The sequence below is a fragment of the Triturus cristatus genome, chromosome 2_2 (genome assembly GCF_964204655.1).
Source record: "Triturus cristatus chromosome 2_2, aTriCri1.1, whole genome shotgun sequence".
In the NCBI taxonomy this organism is placed as follows: Eukaryota; Metazoa; Chordata; class Amphibia; order Caudata; family Salamandridae; genus Triturus; species Triturus cristatus.
The window spans coordinates 1,089,423,952-1,089,437,981 of NC_140582.1; the positions used below are offsets into that span (position 1 = coordinate 1,089,423,952).

General features: G+C 42.2%; 1 protein-coding gene across 2 annotated transcripts in view; it reads right to left on the reverse strand.

Annotated features, from left to right (window-relative positions):
* The window catches only part of IMMT (inner membrane mitochondrial protein), a 472,217-nt gene that overhangs the window by 276,665 nt on the left and 181,522 nt on the right, over positions 1-14,030 (reverse strand). Inside the window, exon 6 of one of the 2 annotated variants that reach the window (XM_085642618.1) lies at positions 6,467-6,583. The exons of the other annotated variant lie outside the window; for it this stretch is intronic. Within the exon in view, the coding sequence (XP_085498744.1) occupies positions 6,467-6,583 (117 nt within the window). The remainder of the gene's footprint in view (positions 1-6,466; positions 6,584-14,030) is intronic. 2 annotated transcript variants of the gene reach the window in all.

Consider the following 14,030-nt stretch of genomic DNA (forward strand, 5'->3'; position numbering starts at 1 on the left):
CTGGGTTTAAGAGTAGCAGAATGTCTTGGAGGGAAACCATCCAGAAAGATTGCTTCTTGAGATAAGTATTTAGAGATTTCAGGTCCAGTATATAACGCCATTGGAGAACATTCTTTCGGACTAGGAAAGAACAGGGATAAAATCCCTTTTCTCTGTAGGAGATCAGCACCGGTTCTATTGCTCCCTTTCGGAGCATTGCCCGAATCACCCGACGCATCGGATGTAGATGCCTGATTTATTGACGTGTCAGAGGAGTACAAGGGGGAATCTGAAGGAAGTCTAGAGTATGTCCGAATTGTATTATATTAAGGACCCATCGGTCAAATAGTTATTTTTTGCCAATGATGAAAATGAGAAGCAATTCTTCCACCCAGGGGAACTTGTGGAGGGGGAGGAATATATGTAGCCGGATCCTGAAGGTTGTCATTGTCTTCTGGAATTGTCCTTTCCTTGACGACCTCCTCTTCCTCTAGGGGCAGATTTTGTATAGCCCCCCTGACTGTCGTTGACCATACTGCCGACTGTATGGCTGAGAAGATGTTGAATAAGAGGGGTATCTGCCCTGTTGGTATCCTCCTCTATATGATGCTTGGCCTCTACCTCTGGCCCCCCGAAAGGGCACCTTGCAGTACTTAGTGTTCCTAGGGCCTTTGCGGTATCCGTATCCTTCTTGATACTTTGAAGCGCATCATCCACATGTTTCCCAAACAAGTCTTCCCCATCGAAGGGAAGATCCAGAATCTTATTTTGGACCTCTGGTCTAAAAGCTGTAGCTCTCAACCATCCCTGACGGCGTAGCACAGCCGCTCCCCCAAGCGATCTGAAGACCGTGGTCGCGATGTCCATCGCGCAATAAATGACTTCAGCCGAAGCCCTTTCTCCCTCTTGAAGGATCTTCTTGACCTCTTGTCTACTATCCTCAGGGATGAGGTCTATGTAAGGTGTCAGGTCACACCACATTTGTCTATCGTACCTGCCCAGAATGGCAGGGGTATTAGCAGTTTTAACTAGAAGAGCATTATCCCAGCGCCTACCCTCTGTCAGGAGGTGTTGTAATAGGAGCTGACGGATTTTTTTATTTCTGTTGTGCCGCTTGGGATATAACCGAATCCGGTTTCGGATGGCCCACTAAACAAGCTGGAGTGTCTAAAGGAGCTTTATACTTCTTTTCCAGTCTGGCGAGCACAGGTGTGACTGTCGCCGGTGTCTTGATGACCTTCAGGCCTTCTTCCCACACATGGCTAACGATCGGAATAGCCCGAACTGTCTTCCGGTATGGTTCTTTAAAATCATACAAGAAACACTCAGTTTGTGTTGTTGACATCGGAAGCTCAAACCTCTTTGCAGCTCTCCCCATCAAATAATGGAACCCGCCGATGTCTTCTGGCGGAGATTCAATAGATACTGGGGAGGGTGAAGAAGGCGATGGAATAAGGTAATCATCCCATTCCTCATTAGGGTCGGTTATCTCTCCCTCCTCTTGGTCATAATCAGTGGTGACAGGATCCTGTTGATGCACTGGTTGTGGTGACCTAGGTGAAGGCTTTGGCAGTAACTCCCTGCTTCTAACTGGAGTAGTAGGAATGGAGCGGAGCGTGGATGCGGAGCAGGTAACGGTATTTCTTGAGAGGCCGGAGTTGGTGGAAACCTCTTCCTGTAGTCCGCCAGCATAAACTGCAGATCCATCATTAAGGAAGACGGCATGCCAACCATCTCCTCCTGGTAGCCCTGGCGATAATGTTGCTGGGGAGGATATGGATACTCTACGTATCCCTCCTCAAAGTCATCCTCTTTGCACTTTACATGTAACTGCGAGCGGCTACTGGCGTAGCCAAAGGGTCCTTCATCATCATCTTCTTCTGAATCCTGCTCTTCCAGCAGGTGTGATGGCACAAGAGGAGTAATCTTGTTTGGGGAGGTGATTTCTGGCGTAATCCTCCTCTTCCTGGTAACTTCCAGCTTTTCTGGTGTTTTTTCCATCGTCGACGAGCCCGTTGACGAGATAGTCATCGAGATCGCCGACACCATTGTAGCCGTTGACACCAACCGTAATGCTTTATCCGTCGTTGACGATCCCATCGTTGACGATCTTGTCGTTGCTGAAGTCATCGTCGTCTTCGATGTTATAGGTGTCGAAACCGTCGTCTACGATGACGCCATCGACGGAGAGCCAACTGTAACAGGCAGTGAAGGTTTCTTGGAAGTTCACTTTACCTCAATCTTCGTCGTCGACGATCCCGCTGACGATGCAGTTTTTGTGGATTTTACCTCAGAAGGCATAGATGATGGCTCCCTGAAGGGTTGCTTGACTTGAGGGGGAGATTTTGACGGCTCAGAACTTGTCGTTACTGTGGGTTTTTCCCCGAAGCATGTCCCTTACTCTCCTTTTCTCTAGGCTGAGGAGATTTTGAGGGACTGCGCCCAGAAGACCCTTGAGTGGTCTTTTTGAGGGCCTTCTCAGGACGTTCCTCTGAGGAATGAGTATGAGGAGATCTTCTTTTCTGAGATCTCCTAGATGTAGAGGAGGATGCCTCATCACGGTCACTGGACATAACCTCCTTTCTGGCCTTTAGCTTCTGAAGCCATTTCAAAAGGCGCCCTTCACGATCCCTCAGGGTTTTACTTGAAAAGGTACGACATACCTTACAATCTTTAGCTTGATGGTCCGGGTAAAGACAGTAAATACAGTCAGCAGGAGGGTCATCAGTGTAGAGCCTCTGCTTGGAACAGGTGGCACAGGCTATAAATAAACCTTTTTTCTCCTTTCCAGACATTCTCAGAAGAAAGAACTAGTAGGCAGCAATGAAGAATATATATTCTGATGAAATTCACAGGACAAAGTTCTCAACATCAAGTAGAGAGTAGATTTTGAGCAGAGCTCAAAGGAGACTCCCTAGCACAACGTGCGGTAGAAAATCTGAGGGGCAAAATGTTCTCTCAGGAGCGTTCTAGAGGGCGAGAGGTTCCGATTGGTTCATTGACAATTTTGGTCTCCTTTACATAACAAAGGTTATGGGTTGCAAAAGGGAAATAGGCCTAGGCCTCTTTTCAGTTTGCTATTTATCTAAGCATTGCTTTTTTATATCCTGGAGACTCCCGTCTTGACGACGGGGAATGATTCAGGCATGTGAATCTATGAAAACTTCCAATACTGGAGTAATAAGAGCTTAAGAATAGTGGTTATTTGTGCAACACTGAATAATATCACGTGATCCAGAAGGTGTTGTACAAAATATGTTCTTTCTTGCAGACTGATTTACGTAGGAACCCAAAATTGGAGATACAATCAGTGGATAAGAACAAATGTTCTACTATTCATTGTTTTCACACTTCTGATGAAAACAGGCCCCACTGAGGAATCACCCATGAAAAGAAAAGCCACAAAACGCAATAAGGAGTTATCAAGATGCTTTCTTGATTTCAATCTTTCTGGGGGTTTGTAGATCTGTGGTATTTGGGCCCAGCAATGGCGGTCACCCAGAGAAACATACCAACCCTCAGAAAACTAGAGACCCCAGCTCTGCTGTAGCTTGTGTGACCAGCACTACAGTATCCCATACGTGTGGGTGGGTTATTCATCTGTGACAGGAAAGGACCCAAAACAATGTGGAAACATCAAGGTTTTCCCACTGAATTTAATTCATTATGAGGTATAGGTAGCTGCGATATTTGGACCCTGGGTTGGCAGACACCCAAGAAAATCTGCCAACGCAATACACTTCTGAAAACTCAACACCTCTGAAAATCCAGGGTAGAGTGGTTTGTGTGGATGCCACCAATTCTTGCCCAGAATGTATTGTAAATTTTAAGCTAAGCGTAAAACACAAAAGTGCCTCTCAGTATCCATGGTGTATGGTTCCAGAATTTGGACCTGGGGGTTGTACAGTACACATAGACCCTATCACCACAGGACATTTCTGAAAACTAGAGAACCAGGAATTTAAGGTGGTGTAGTGTACATGGATGCAGTTCTTTCTTATCCTGAAATTCCTGATAAAGGTTACACTATACCTAAAGTAAAATCCAATTTTTCAGCAGTGTTCCAGCACACCATTAGCTGGTGTTGTATGACTACGTACCACACTAGAAAAAGATCAGAGCTGCAAATAAACATCCTACCTGCGCACTGTAAGCTTATTGTTTTCTTCCTTTCTGTGCCCTCAGACGTGGAGCTTAAAACAATTGCTGAGGACAGTTTGCCGATCGGTAACTTGAGACCTTTTTACATGTTAAAGAGATCCCTCCGCAGAATAGGGTGGTGGGAAGAAGAGCACTGCAGACTGTCAGTTTTGCCTCCTCAAAGGCCTCAATTTGCTGTGGTGTCGGCGATGGCCCAGAGAATTAGGGGTACATCAGAACCAGCAGAAGTATTGATTCTAGGACCGATTACTTCGATGGATGACTCCACTCCTCCTCTTTGGAATCAGAGTAGTGGAGTGGGGTAGAGTAGAATCTAGATTCACTTTCTTATGCTTACATTTGGATTTAAACTTGCCTGAAGATTATGGAGGGGGTAGTGGAGCTGTCACGGGAATGTACTTGTGAATGGAACACAACTTACGCCGGGCACAAGACTGTGCAAAGTCTGCGACTTCTTATGTTCGTTGATGTACAAAGTTGAGGTCTGGGCCATGTCGTAGACATTCCCCTGATGCTACGCCCACTGGGCATTCAGGTCTCGCTACAGAGCCTGCATATGCCTTCGTGCAGGAGTAACCAGCAGGATGCAAGAGGCCATGAGGCCCGACAGCCTCAGAGTCAGTCTCACTAAAACCCATGATAGAGACTGCAATATCGGTATCGTAGCCTGAATATCCAGGACTCGCCACTCGTGAGGAAAGACCTGAAACTGCACAGTGTCCAGAACAGTTCCAGTAAAAAGGAACTACTGAGGGGGAGTCCGGTGCAACTTCGGCTTTGTTGATAGTGAACCCCAGAGAATGCCAGAGGTATGCCGTAGTCTGAAGGTGGGAGACGACTTCCTGGGGCGAGCCCGCCTTTAACAGCCAATCGTCGAGATGGGGTAAGACTGGAACATCCCGACCTCCACAGATGAGCGGCAATCACCCAAGGTAACGAGTCAAACTGAAAGTGCTTTTGGCCGACTTTGAATTGCAGGTAACATCAGTGAGCAGGCAGGACAGGGATGTAGAAATATGAGTCCTGCAAGTCCAACGCTACCATCCAGTCCCCTGGGTCGAGGGCAGACAGAATTTGAGGGAGCCTTAACATTTTGAATTTCTCTTTCTTCAAGAAGAGGTTGAGAAGGTGCAGATGGAGGATAGGACGAAGCCGATCGTCCTTCTCTGGCACCAGAAAGTATTAGGAATAACAACCCCAACCTACCTATGATACAGACACCTTCTCTATGGCTTCTTTGTCCAAGCGAGCCTGCACTTTGACGGATCAAGGCGAGATGGTCCTCCGTCAGCTGATCATAAGTGGGTGGCATGGCCCCTTTTAACCATCTGGAGAAACCAGCGGTCTGATGTCACTGATCGCCAGTGGGACAGTTGATGGCATATCCTGCCTCCCACTGAATGCCCATCATGGTCAGAGGGCAACCTAAAGAGGTTTAGATGTAGCAGATGCTGGGGTGGCGGTGGTGGCACCGACTCGTCTGCTGGCCACCTGCCCTACGCTGTCTGTGGGGTCTGCGCCCTCACCCAGAAAAAGGCTGGGAAGCCTGTTGGCCGTGGTGGCTGGGAGGGTATGGGTGCAGCTGGAGACCTGAGGGAAGAAGCCTCTGTGGGGAGTGTTCTAGAAGGTGCTGTTGCCTGACATGCTGAAGTTTGGTTCTTTTTAAATGATGTGGGTAAGTTACTGAAGTTAATTTTGTATAGCCTTTATAGGCTGTGTGTATTACCCTATACTGCTATACTATTGTACTGTGGTACTCCCACTTCGACGACGGGGGAACGATTCAAGCATGTCAATCTATGAAAGATCCAATAACGGGGAATATATCAATGTTTCCATTGCACTGCATGGACACTTTGTCATCTTAGGAAGCCTAATACAACATTTGGGCCAATCAAATGCTGAACTTCCATAAGCAGGTACATGAACAAAGAGGCAGACGCAAAGCTGCTCCCTGTATGCTCTTTTTGTCAGTTTATGTGATTATGTCAGCTTTAGCTTAGAATTAAAGCTTCCTCTTGCTAGACCAAAGAATTTAAGTAAAATATTTCAAGCACCGACTAATCGAAATGCAGCCCCAAATATGTCTTCACAGATCGCAGAGCAGGAGTCGGCCCAAGGATTCACTGAAAATAACTGTGGAAGTGCATTACTAAGACCATGTAGGAAGGATTACATGAATGGCCTCCTAACTTCAGGTTGCTTCTAGAATTGCTTTGTTTCCAGCCATCGTCAATTTAAATATTCTTAACAGGTTGGTAACTGAGGAAAATGGATGACAAAGTAACAACTCTTCAAATCGACACCACGATGAATCAGTTCATACATCCTATCTTTTCTTGTTCAATCTTCTCTTGTTCAGCAAGCCTGGCTGCAACTTCCTCTGCCGGTCGCTCCTTCAAGGGATGAGATCCTTCATGTGCACATTCGTCACAAGCTTTACCTTAGATAAGAAAGAGAAAAGCTTACTGAACCAGGAGCATGCATCCATAGATCAAACGGATCACATCAGTCTGTTGCAGCAATTTGAAGCAGAAGCTTGAATATTGTTAAATAATTAGCTTGACTATTCACGTAAGCCATAAAACGGTAAAAGAATTGAAAACAACAAATGTCACAATGTTTATATTAAGACAGAGGGAGCAACAACACTGGCATATTTAGTCACCAAAAATCATAGTATCTTGTGGTTATACAGGCTCAAACTACAACAGTGCACCAAAATTCAATTCTTTGTGAATAAAATTAAATTCCCCAAAACGTTTTGTTTACATCTCCTTGGAGGCTTCAGTTTTAGTTACTTCAAAACCGGAAATTCTTGTTGGTTCTCATCACAACAGTAGCTGCTAAATTTTGTTTAGGAGTTCAGTTGGTAACATAACAATGTTATACATTTAGAAGTGATTCACTTATTTTACTTCACTTTCTCAGAGTTATACAAAAATAATTATCTAAAATGAAGGTATTTACATACCAAACTTATTATACAAGCAACATCTCCTCCATAAAAGAAAAGTAAATACTGTACAGCTGCACATATTCAGAGTCCCTCTCCATCTTGAAGAGCTCCATTACCGGCATGCTCGTTTATAGTCCATGCACTTATCTACTCATCTTAACCCAGACCTCAAATCTAGTCTAAAGTTCACTTCTGGTTATTCGACAAGTATCCATCATTCTCTAAAATTATTCCATAACCTTTTTGACGCCTCCATCCTGGATGTGGGTTTAAACCTCCATTACCACATAGTATTTACAAAGTTTACGGAAAGTAGTCCTAGAAATAGAAAAGGCAATTCAAGGTTTCATTGAAACTATATCCAAAGCAGTTAACCCGCCAAATGTCTTCATGTAGAAAGATTCTTTTTGGAATACCCCTTCTTCATAGGGGTTTAGTAGTGTCCAAGATCTGAAACCTTATTTGGTCAACATGTGGCCCTCCTCCTTGAAGTGTTGGGCAGTTAGTGACTCAATATTTGATCTTATGCATAATTTAGGTTTGTTCCATCTTATTGTTGCTTTCAGGATAGTTCAACTACACGATTTACTACACAGGCATTTTACTGCATACATCACATAACTGCTGTACATAAATAACCCTTCACTTTAGCCGATTAACTGGTGTGAGAAGGGAGGCTTAATTGTGCCTTTGTTGAGAACGTATTAAGTGAAAGATAGACTTATATCAGCTACACGAAAGCAGAGATGTTATTCCTTTCGCTAAGAAAAATGTAGGCTGCCTTAGCAACAACCTATAAAAGTAAACACAGGGAGGTAAAGGTGATTTATTTTTTAAGTACATCAGTTGGTTCCCTAATCTTTTGAATTAATTTAATCTCACTTCCAAACAGCAATCTCCCAGTGCTAGCCATTATGCTGTTACTCTAATTTCAACTCTGCGGACACTTTATCTTTCTTTGCAGTGAAGATCTCAAATATTTACTTAACTATAATTCTTGAAGGTGACCCCAGATAATTGTATTAAAGATCTTACTTGAGTCAGTCCCAACTCTTGCACAAAACACTTCAAGCTAATCACGGAAAGTCATTATTGCAGGAAATCGACCCTCTGATTTTCCAAAGAGTCTCTGCCAATTCCAATGAGCTATTCATGCTGTTCAATGGCTTTTAGCCACTTAATTATTATTGGAGCCTCGAAGTTAGTAGCAATAAACCTCCTGATCAAAAAGCCTTCCTTGAAGAATTAAGCAATTTTTGTCCTATTTCAATACTGCTGTATTTCAGAAAACTGTTGGAGAAGCTTGCCATTAGACAGCTGTGAATCAGCTCAAAGACCTCTTATGTGGATTAACATCTGGGCTGTATCACCAAGGTAGTAGTGCTGTGTGTGCAACACAACTTTCACAGTCTGGCTGCGGTAGTGTCCCATCACTAACCCGGAAAGATCTTTCAGCCATCAAACAATCTACCATAACATCTTGAAGACTCTAGTCAAAGGCTGGTTTATGGGTACTGTCTTTAAGAGTTTTAAATCCTTATTAGCTCAAAGGGCACAAGCAGTCGCTCTCCCACCTTTTTCCCCCTCAGCAGCCAGAGAACTGAGCTAAGGTGTCCCACAATGGTAAATTCTCTCTCCTTTTTTATTCAACCTGTACATGCAGCCTCTTGACAAACTAATCAACCATTCATGGGCCCGATTCCAGATGTAAGCAGATGACACAGCGCTCCTAGATAGTCTTGCACTGCTCATGTACAAGGAGTGATACCTAACGTCAGGTTATATGTTTGTCGAATTATTCTGCAAGAAAGTTTCTGAACCTATTCATTCTAGTCTAGCCTTGACCCCTCAGAAGTTGAAGGTTGCTAAGAGTCTATACAGCAGAGAATCCTCAAAAGAATAACCACATTCATTGAAAAACAGATATGCATCCATGTGATTAAATGTGCTGAAGCAGTCTGTGCTTGACTTAGCAAATTCATTGTTCCTGGCGCCCCCAGAGAATATATTTGACCTGGTAAAGAGGGTTGCTCTGCAGCTAATCAACATGCTCTCAAGACAGAAGTAAATGTTTCCAGTGCTTAGATTCCTCCACTAGTTCCCAATTTGTAAGGTTATGATAATCCTATACAATTCCATCTAACAAAAAGACGCAAATTCTTGAACTCCAAATTTGAGTAGTAGACTCAGAATCAATTTCTTGTAGTAGCTAATGATGATCTATGGACACGCTTTTTTCATAGCCACAGGTAAATTGTGAAACCCAATCCCTCTTACTTCCGTCAAGTCTAACTGGATTTATTTATAAAAATCTGTTTAACAACTTCCCCTGCTAGGCTCCTTTCTCTGCCAGGTCATGTTTATTGTCACTCTCCACAACTGTTGTTTCAGTTAACATTAAAGTCAGTGCCAAGAAGCGGAGTGAAGATGTGCTTCATGAAATAAACATAACATTATTACAATAAAATCGCATCAAACCAGGGTAGATGCTGCTCCAAAACCTCTATAAAGTTGTTTGTTTTGAGGTATGGTCCCTTAGACCAATTCATCCACTTCCAAGAAAGTTTTGTAAATGTTGTCGTCTTGGATACAAAAGCAAACGTGGTTACGGAAATATTTGCTAAAGCTTTATATTCCTGAATATTAATTTCTGAAGTTTCAGAATGATGGTTTTCAAATTTTTGGAAACCGTACAGTGTTAAATAAGAGTAATCTATACCCAATTGAGGTGGATGGGTTATAGTTCAACAGGGTTCGATGTGGTAGTCCAGCTACCTTATCAAAACTATTTCATGGTTTTTTTTTTTGCAACATCGGCCCATATCCAGAAACACGATTTAAATTTTTAAAAAAATGTTTAATTTAAACTATGACAATTACTGATAAAATTATTTTACACAGTCCTTTTGTCAAGAAAGTCTGAAGATAATAAGCAAGAAGATTTTTAAAGACATATGTTAAGTTCCTAAGCACTGCCGAGTGTAGAAGTTTCAATTTCTAAACAAGAAATGTGACTTTCCTAACACTGTTGTATGACAAAGCATATTTAATCTCCAGCTGTTAAACTGAGGGCCCGTTTGACACAAGGAAATGCTGCTACTGCTCCTCCGGAACAACCATATTTCAGAAAATTCTTATTTTGGCACTTGGAAATTAAAATGATTTACCCATACATACGGTTCTTTAGTGCTAGGATCAGCTGATGTAAATTGCGAGTCTGATAATGTATGTTCATGGAGACAAGATGATGACAGATCCAAGACTTTATAGCTCCTCCATCCAGTTAAAATTCGGCAAGGTGTTTTGTCAATAAGAAACTGAAGCATCTTATAAGGGGAGGAATCACACGGTCTCAGTTGAACTTTCTTCAGGTGCAACATATTTCCATTCATCATCTCTAAAAATGTGGTCATAAAAATGGGCATTATGGCATTTTCTCCACTCACTATCCTCACCATCATCATCGTTGAATCCAAGTATGTGGGATTCTTCAACAGGCAACTCCTGATCGACACAGACGGGCAAAACTAGCATCAGAGACATATGGCAATCTGTAGGTGCTGACGTTGTCTCAACAGTACTTATGGTACGAAAGGCTAACCTGAGCTGCTGGTGATAACGTGGTGGTAGTTGACCTGAAGTACATTCACCGAAGCAGATTCAGATATGATCTGAAAACCACCTGCAGAATTAGTCCATCATCCGTTGTAGAGATACCAAAATGTCACAGGAGCTTGAGTTCTGTGTAATGTTTCTAAATTAATCACTTGATGGGAACATTAAACCACGTTATGTAGCCTCTTTAGCATTAAGTGCATGCTCGACAATGGGTTCTCACCAACTAAATTCTTGGAAACATTTTTTGCAAGCATGAACCCAGCTGAAAAAAATGAAAACTGAATTAGATTAAGAACCTCCAAGCCTAAAGATTTTTTTCTTCAGTGAGAAGCCAGGCAGTTTTTTTTATTACTCCTTTGATTGATTACATAGCGATTGCTTCTCGACAATTCTTGCAAGTCAAGAATGTGCCTAGAAGATTTCCCTGCAGCCAGGAACTCCTTTAAAGAATCTCAGATGAAATATGCCCACAATCCTGCTCCCCTCATGGGGAGAAACAAAAATAGAAATGATTCTTCCAGCTCCCTAATGGGCACAAGTGAGGACACATCCAGAGCTGCTTCTTCTGCTCCTCAATTCCAGAGTAGTTTCTTCTGTCCCATGTTTCACCCAATAGCCTTCCATTCCAGGGACAAGAAAAAACCCTTTTCCGCAGTCTCCCATCACTAAGTTCAGCTACCAAATTCTTCCAATAAGTAATCCAAATCCCTTTCCTTAAATACATAAGCATTTATTAAGATGCTAGAAATTATATTAAAAATTAACACATTTTTGGAACACAGTTGCAAAGAGGACTGATCCTAATCCAGATAGTTAAGACAAAGGAATCAATAATCTTACCTCAGTCACAGTTGTTAAAACCCTGTTGAGGTCTTGTCAAGATGCATTATTCGCAGAGCTGGTAATGTATGTTCGCCCAACAACACATACTGATAAAGATCATTAATGACACCATTATGGAAATGAAAATCTCTCGAGCATTCAGGCCAGATATTTCGTCCACTGGGGCTCTTAAACACAAACTGTGCTTGCCTATTGGCAGTTCTGCTTACAGAGAAACAGGAAACTAGCCATATACCTGTGATCTTAAGCTGTTCCTGGACTGGTAGATAAAAAACAATTGGTGTTTCAAACTCTCAATTGTTATCTCTGCCTTGCCACTGTAAGAATATTTGCTTCAAAGTCCCGCTGTTTAGTATACAGAATTGATTTGAAAACGGTGGAAACATTCCTAAGATCTAGACAGGAATCCATAATGGGGCCTTAACAATGCACAGTACAACAGCTCTTGCACGGGTGGCTGGGTGAGCGAGTTATGGGGCTGACAGACTATTCTATCATGCATTTGTGGACTTTCCATAACCTTTGACACCATTAAAAAGAGCATCTTATGACAGAGGATACTGAACTGGGTAGCTCTCAATTGGCTTGTGTGTGCGAGTGTTCTGTAGGCCCCCACATTGTTCCAAAATTAATGGTCTCTCATATCAGTCACACTTTTTTGGGCTCACCCCAGTCTTTTACATCTCTGTCAGAGGTTGGGTAAGGGTGAAACCATGCTTAAGGTTTCAACCGGTTTAGGGGGGGGGGTTCTTTGTTCTACACTAAAAATATTGTCCTCATGGAAAGATCACTTGTGGGTTTATAGCATGGCCTGAACATGTTCAGCATAACTCAAGAGCTGGGAACGGGCATTTTTAAGATGGTTACATCTTATAAATATTTGGGCATCGATTTTGACAACAAATTCAATTGGGATCCAATGTTGATGTGCATTGTTAGCGCTCCAGTAGGTAGTCTGGCTAGATTTGACAATATTATATAGGGGAAGGGCGTATTCAGTTCAACCATATTGGAAGACTAAGGCACTGCTGTCATTGACTTAAGGTTTAGAAATCTGGTTTCCTGGCTGTAATGCTAACATCAATGTTATCGAAGCATATTACATGTTTGTTAGACTGTGATGAGTACGCCTTGGATGAATGGAAAGATGCATGTAGACAGTAACGGAGGTGGGAGACTGAAGATGTTCAGGAGATGAGAGAAATTACGTTTTGACCATATGAAAGGGTCAAGATCACTTTACTTATGGCTAAACATGGTTATTCTATACATGGTGATGAAAGGTTTAGTGGCATTATTGTAGCCACAGACCGGGTGTATTTTGAGTGAGTTCTAGAGGATGACTTAATAATAAGGCTCATGGTTACTACATATAGGACGATGTGGGTTTCAGTTTTATCGATATAGTTGTTTTCTGTATTTACAGATTGGATATAAACTTGTGTGATCTTGAGGACGGTTTAACAATAACTATGGACCGACCTAGATGGCTGCTATTGTGTTCGGTTGGATCTTCAGGATTGGCTCTGCGTCTTGGGCACTTCAACTGGAGTATCGGTTGTAGACGGACCCTGTTTTATTTTGTATTTGAATCAGGATACCATAGTAGGTTAATTTTGGTAACGTAAACATCCCCGTTATAGCTTTTACTTTGATGACTGTTTTTGATTATACAATACACTATAATTTCCAAACTACCTGTATTTATCCCTATAGTCGGACCTGTTAAGATGGCTGCTATAGTTGAGATTTTGATGATTGTTATCGATCACTGGGTATACTCTAAACAGACTACCAGTTGTTGTCTGCCCCTGTATCCAATTTAAATTTAGTTTTTTGTATCTAAATCAGGAAGCTGTAGTAATGCATTGGGGTAACGGGACTATGAATGCTGTAATTTTTGTTTTGATTTTAATGATCAGTACTAGCAATATGATGCACTATAATTATTTATTTAGTTGGCCCACATTTCTCTTTTTATAAACAAGTAACGTTTATACGTATTAAACCATGGTACAATTAAAATCTGTTCAAGGCTTTTATTAGCTTGTGGCACGGCCAAAATACATTTATTAATATGGCTGCGATGTACACATGTAATATACTGTTTGGAACTGCACAGATGTGAGCAGCAGATGATTGGTTACCGGCATAGGGACGTGGCTTGAATCAGGAAGTATAAGTATGAGTTCCAAGATGACGCGCAGGCTAGATGCTGATGGATACACATGCTGATCGGTTTACTCTCCGTTATTATAAAATGGTAAGATTAATAACTTCCAATCGATATTGCATACCCAATTCTACTTACTAGTGTTGGCACACAGATTTAAATGTTGTTACAATGGTGATATGTCCGGGGTACGTTGTAATATGGATATGTGACAAGCCAATATGTTTGATGATTAATGTAATAGTAGATACGGGTAACCATACGTATGGTTAAAATACTTAGGATGGATGAGCGTTT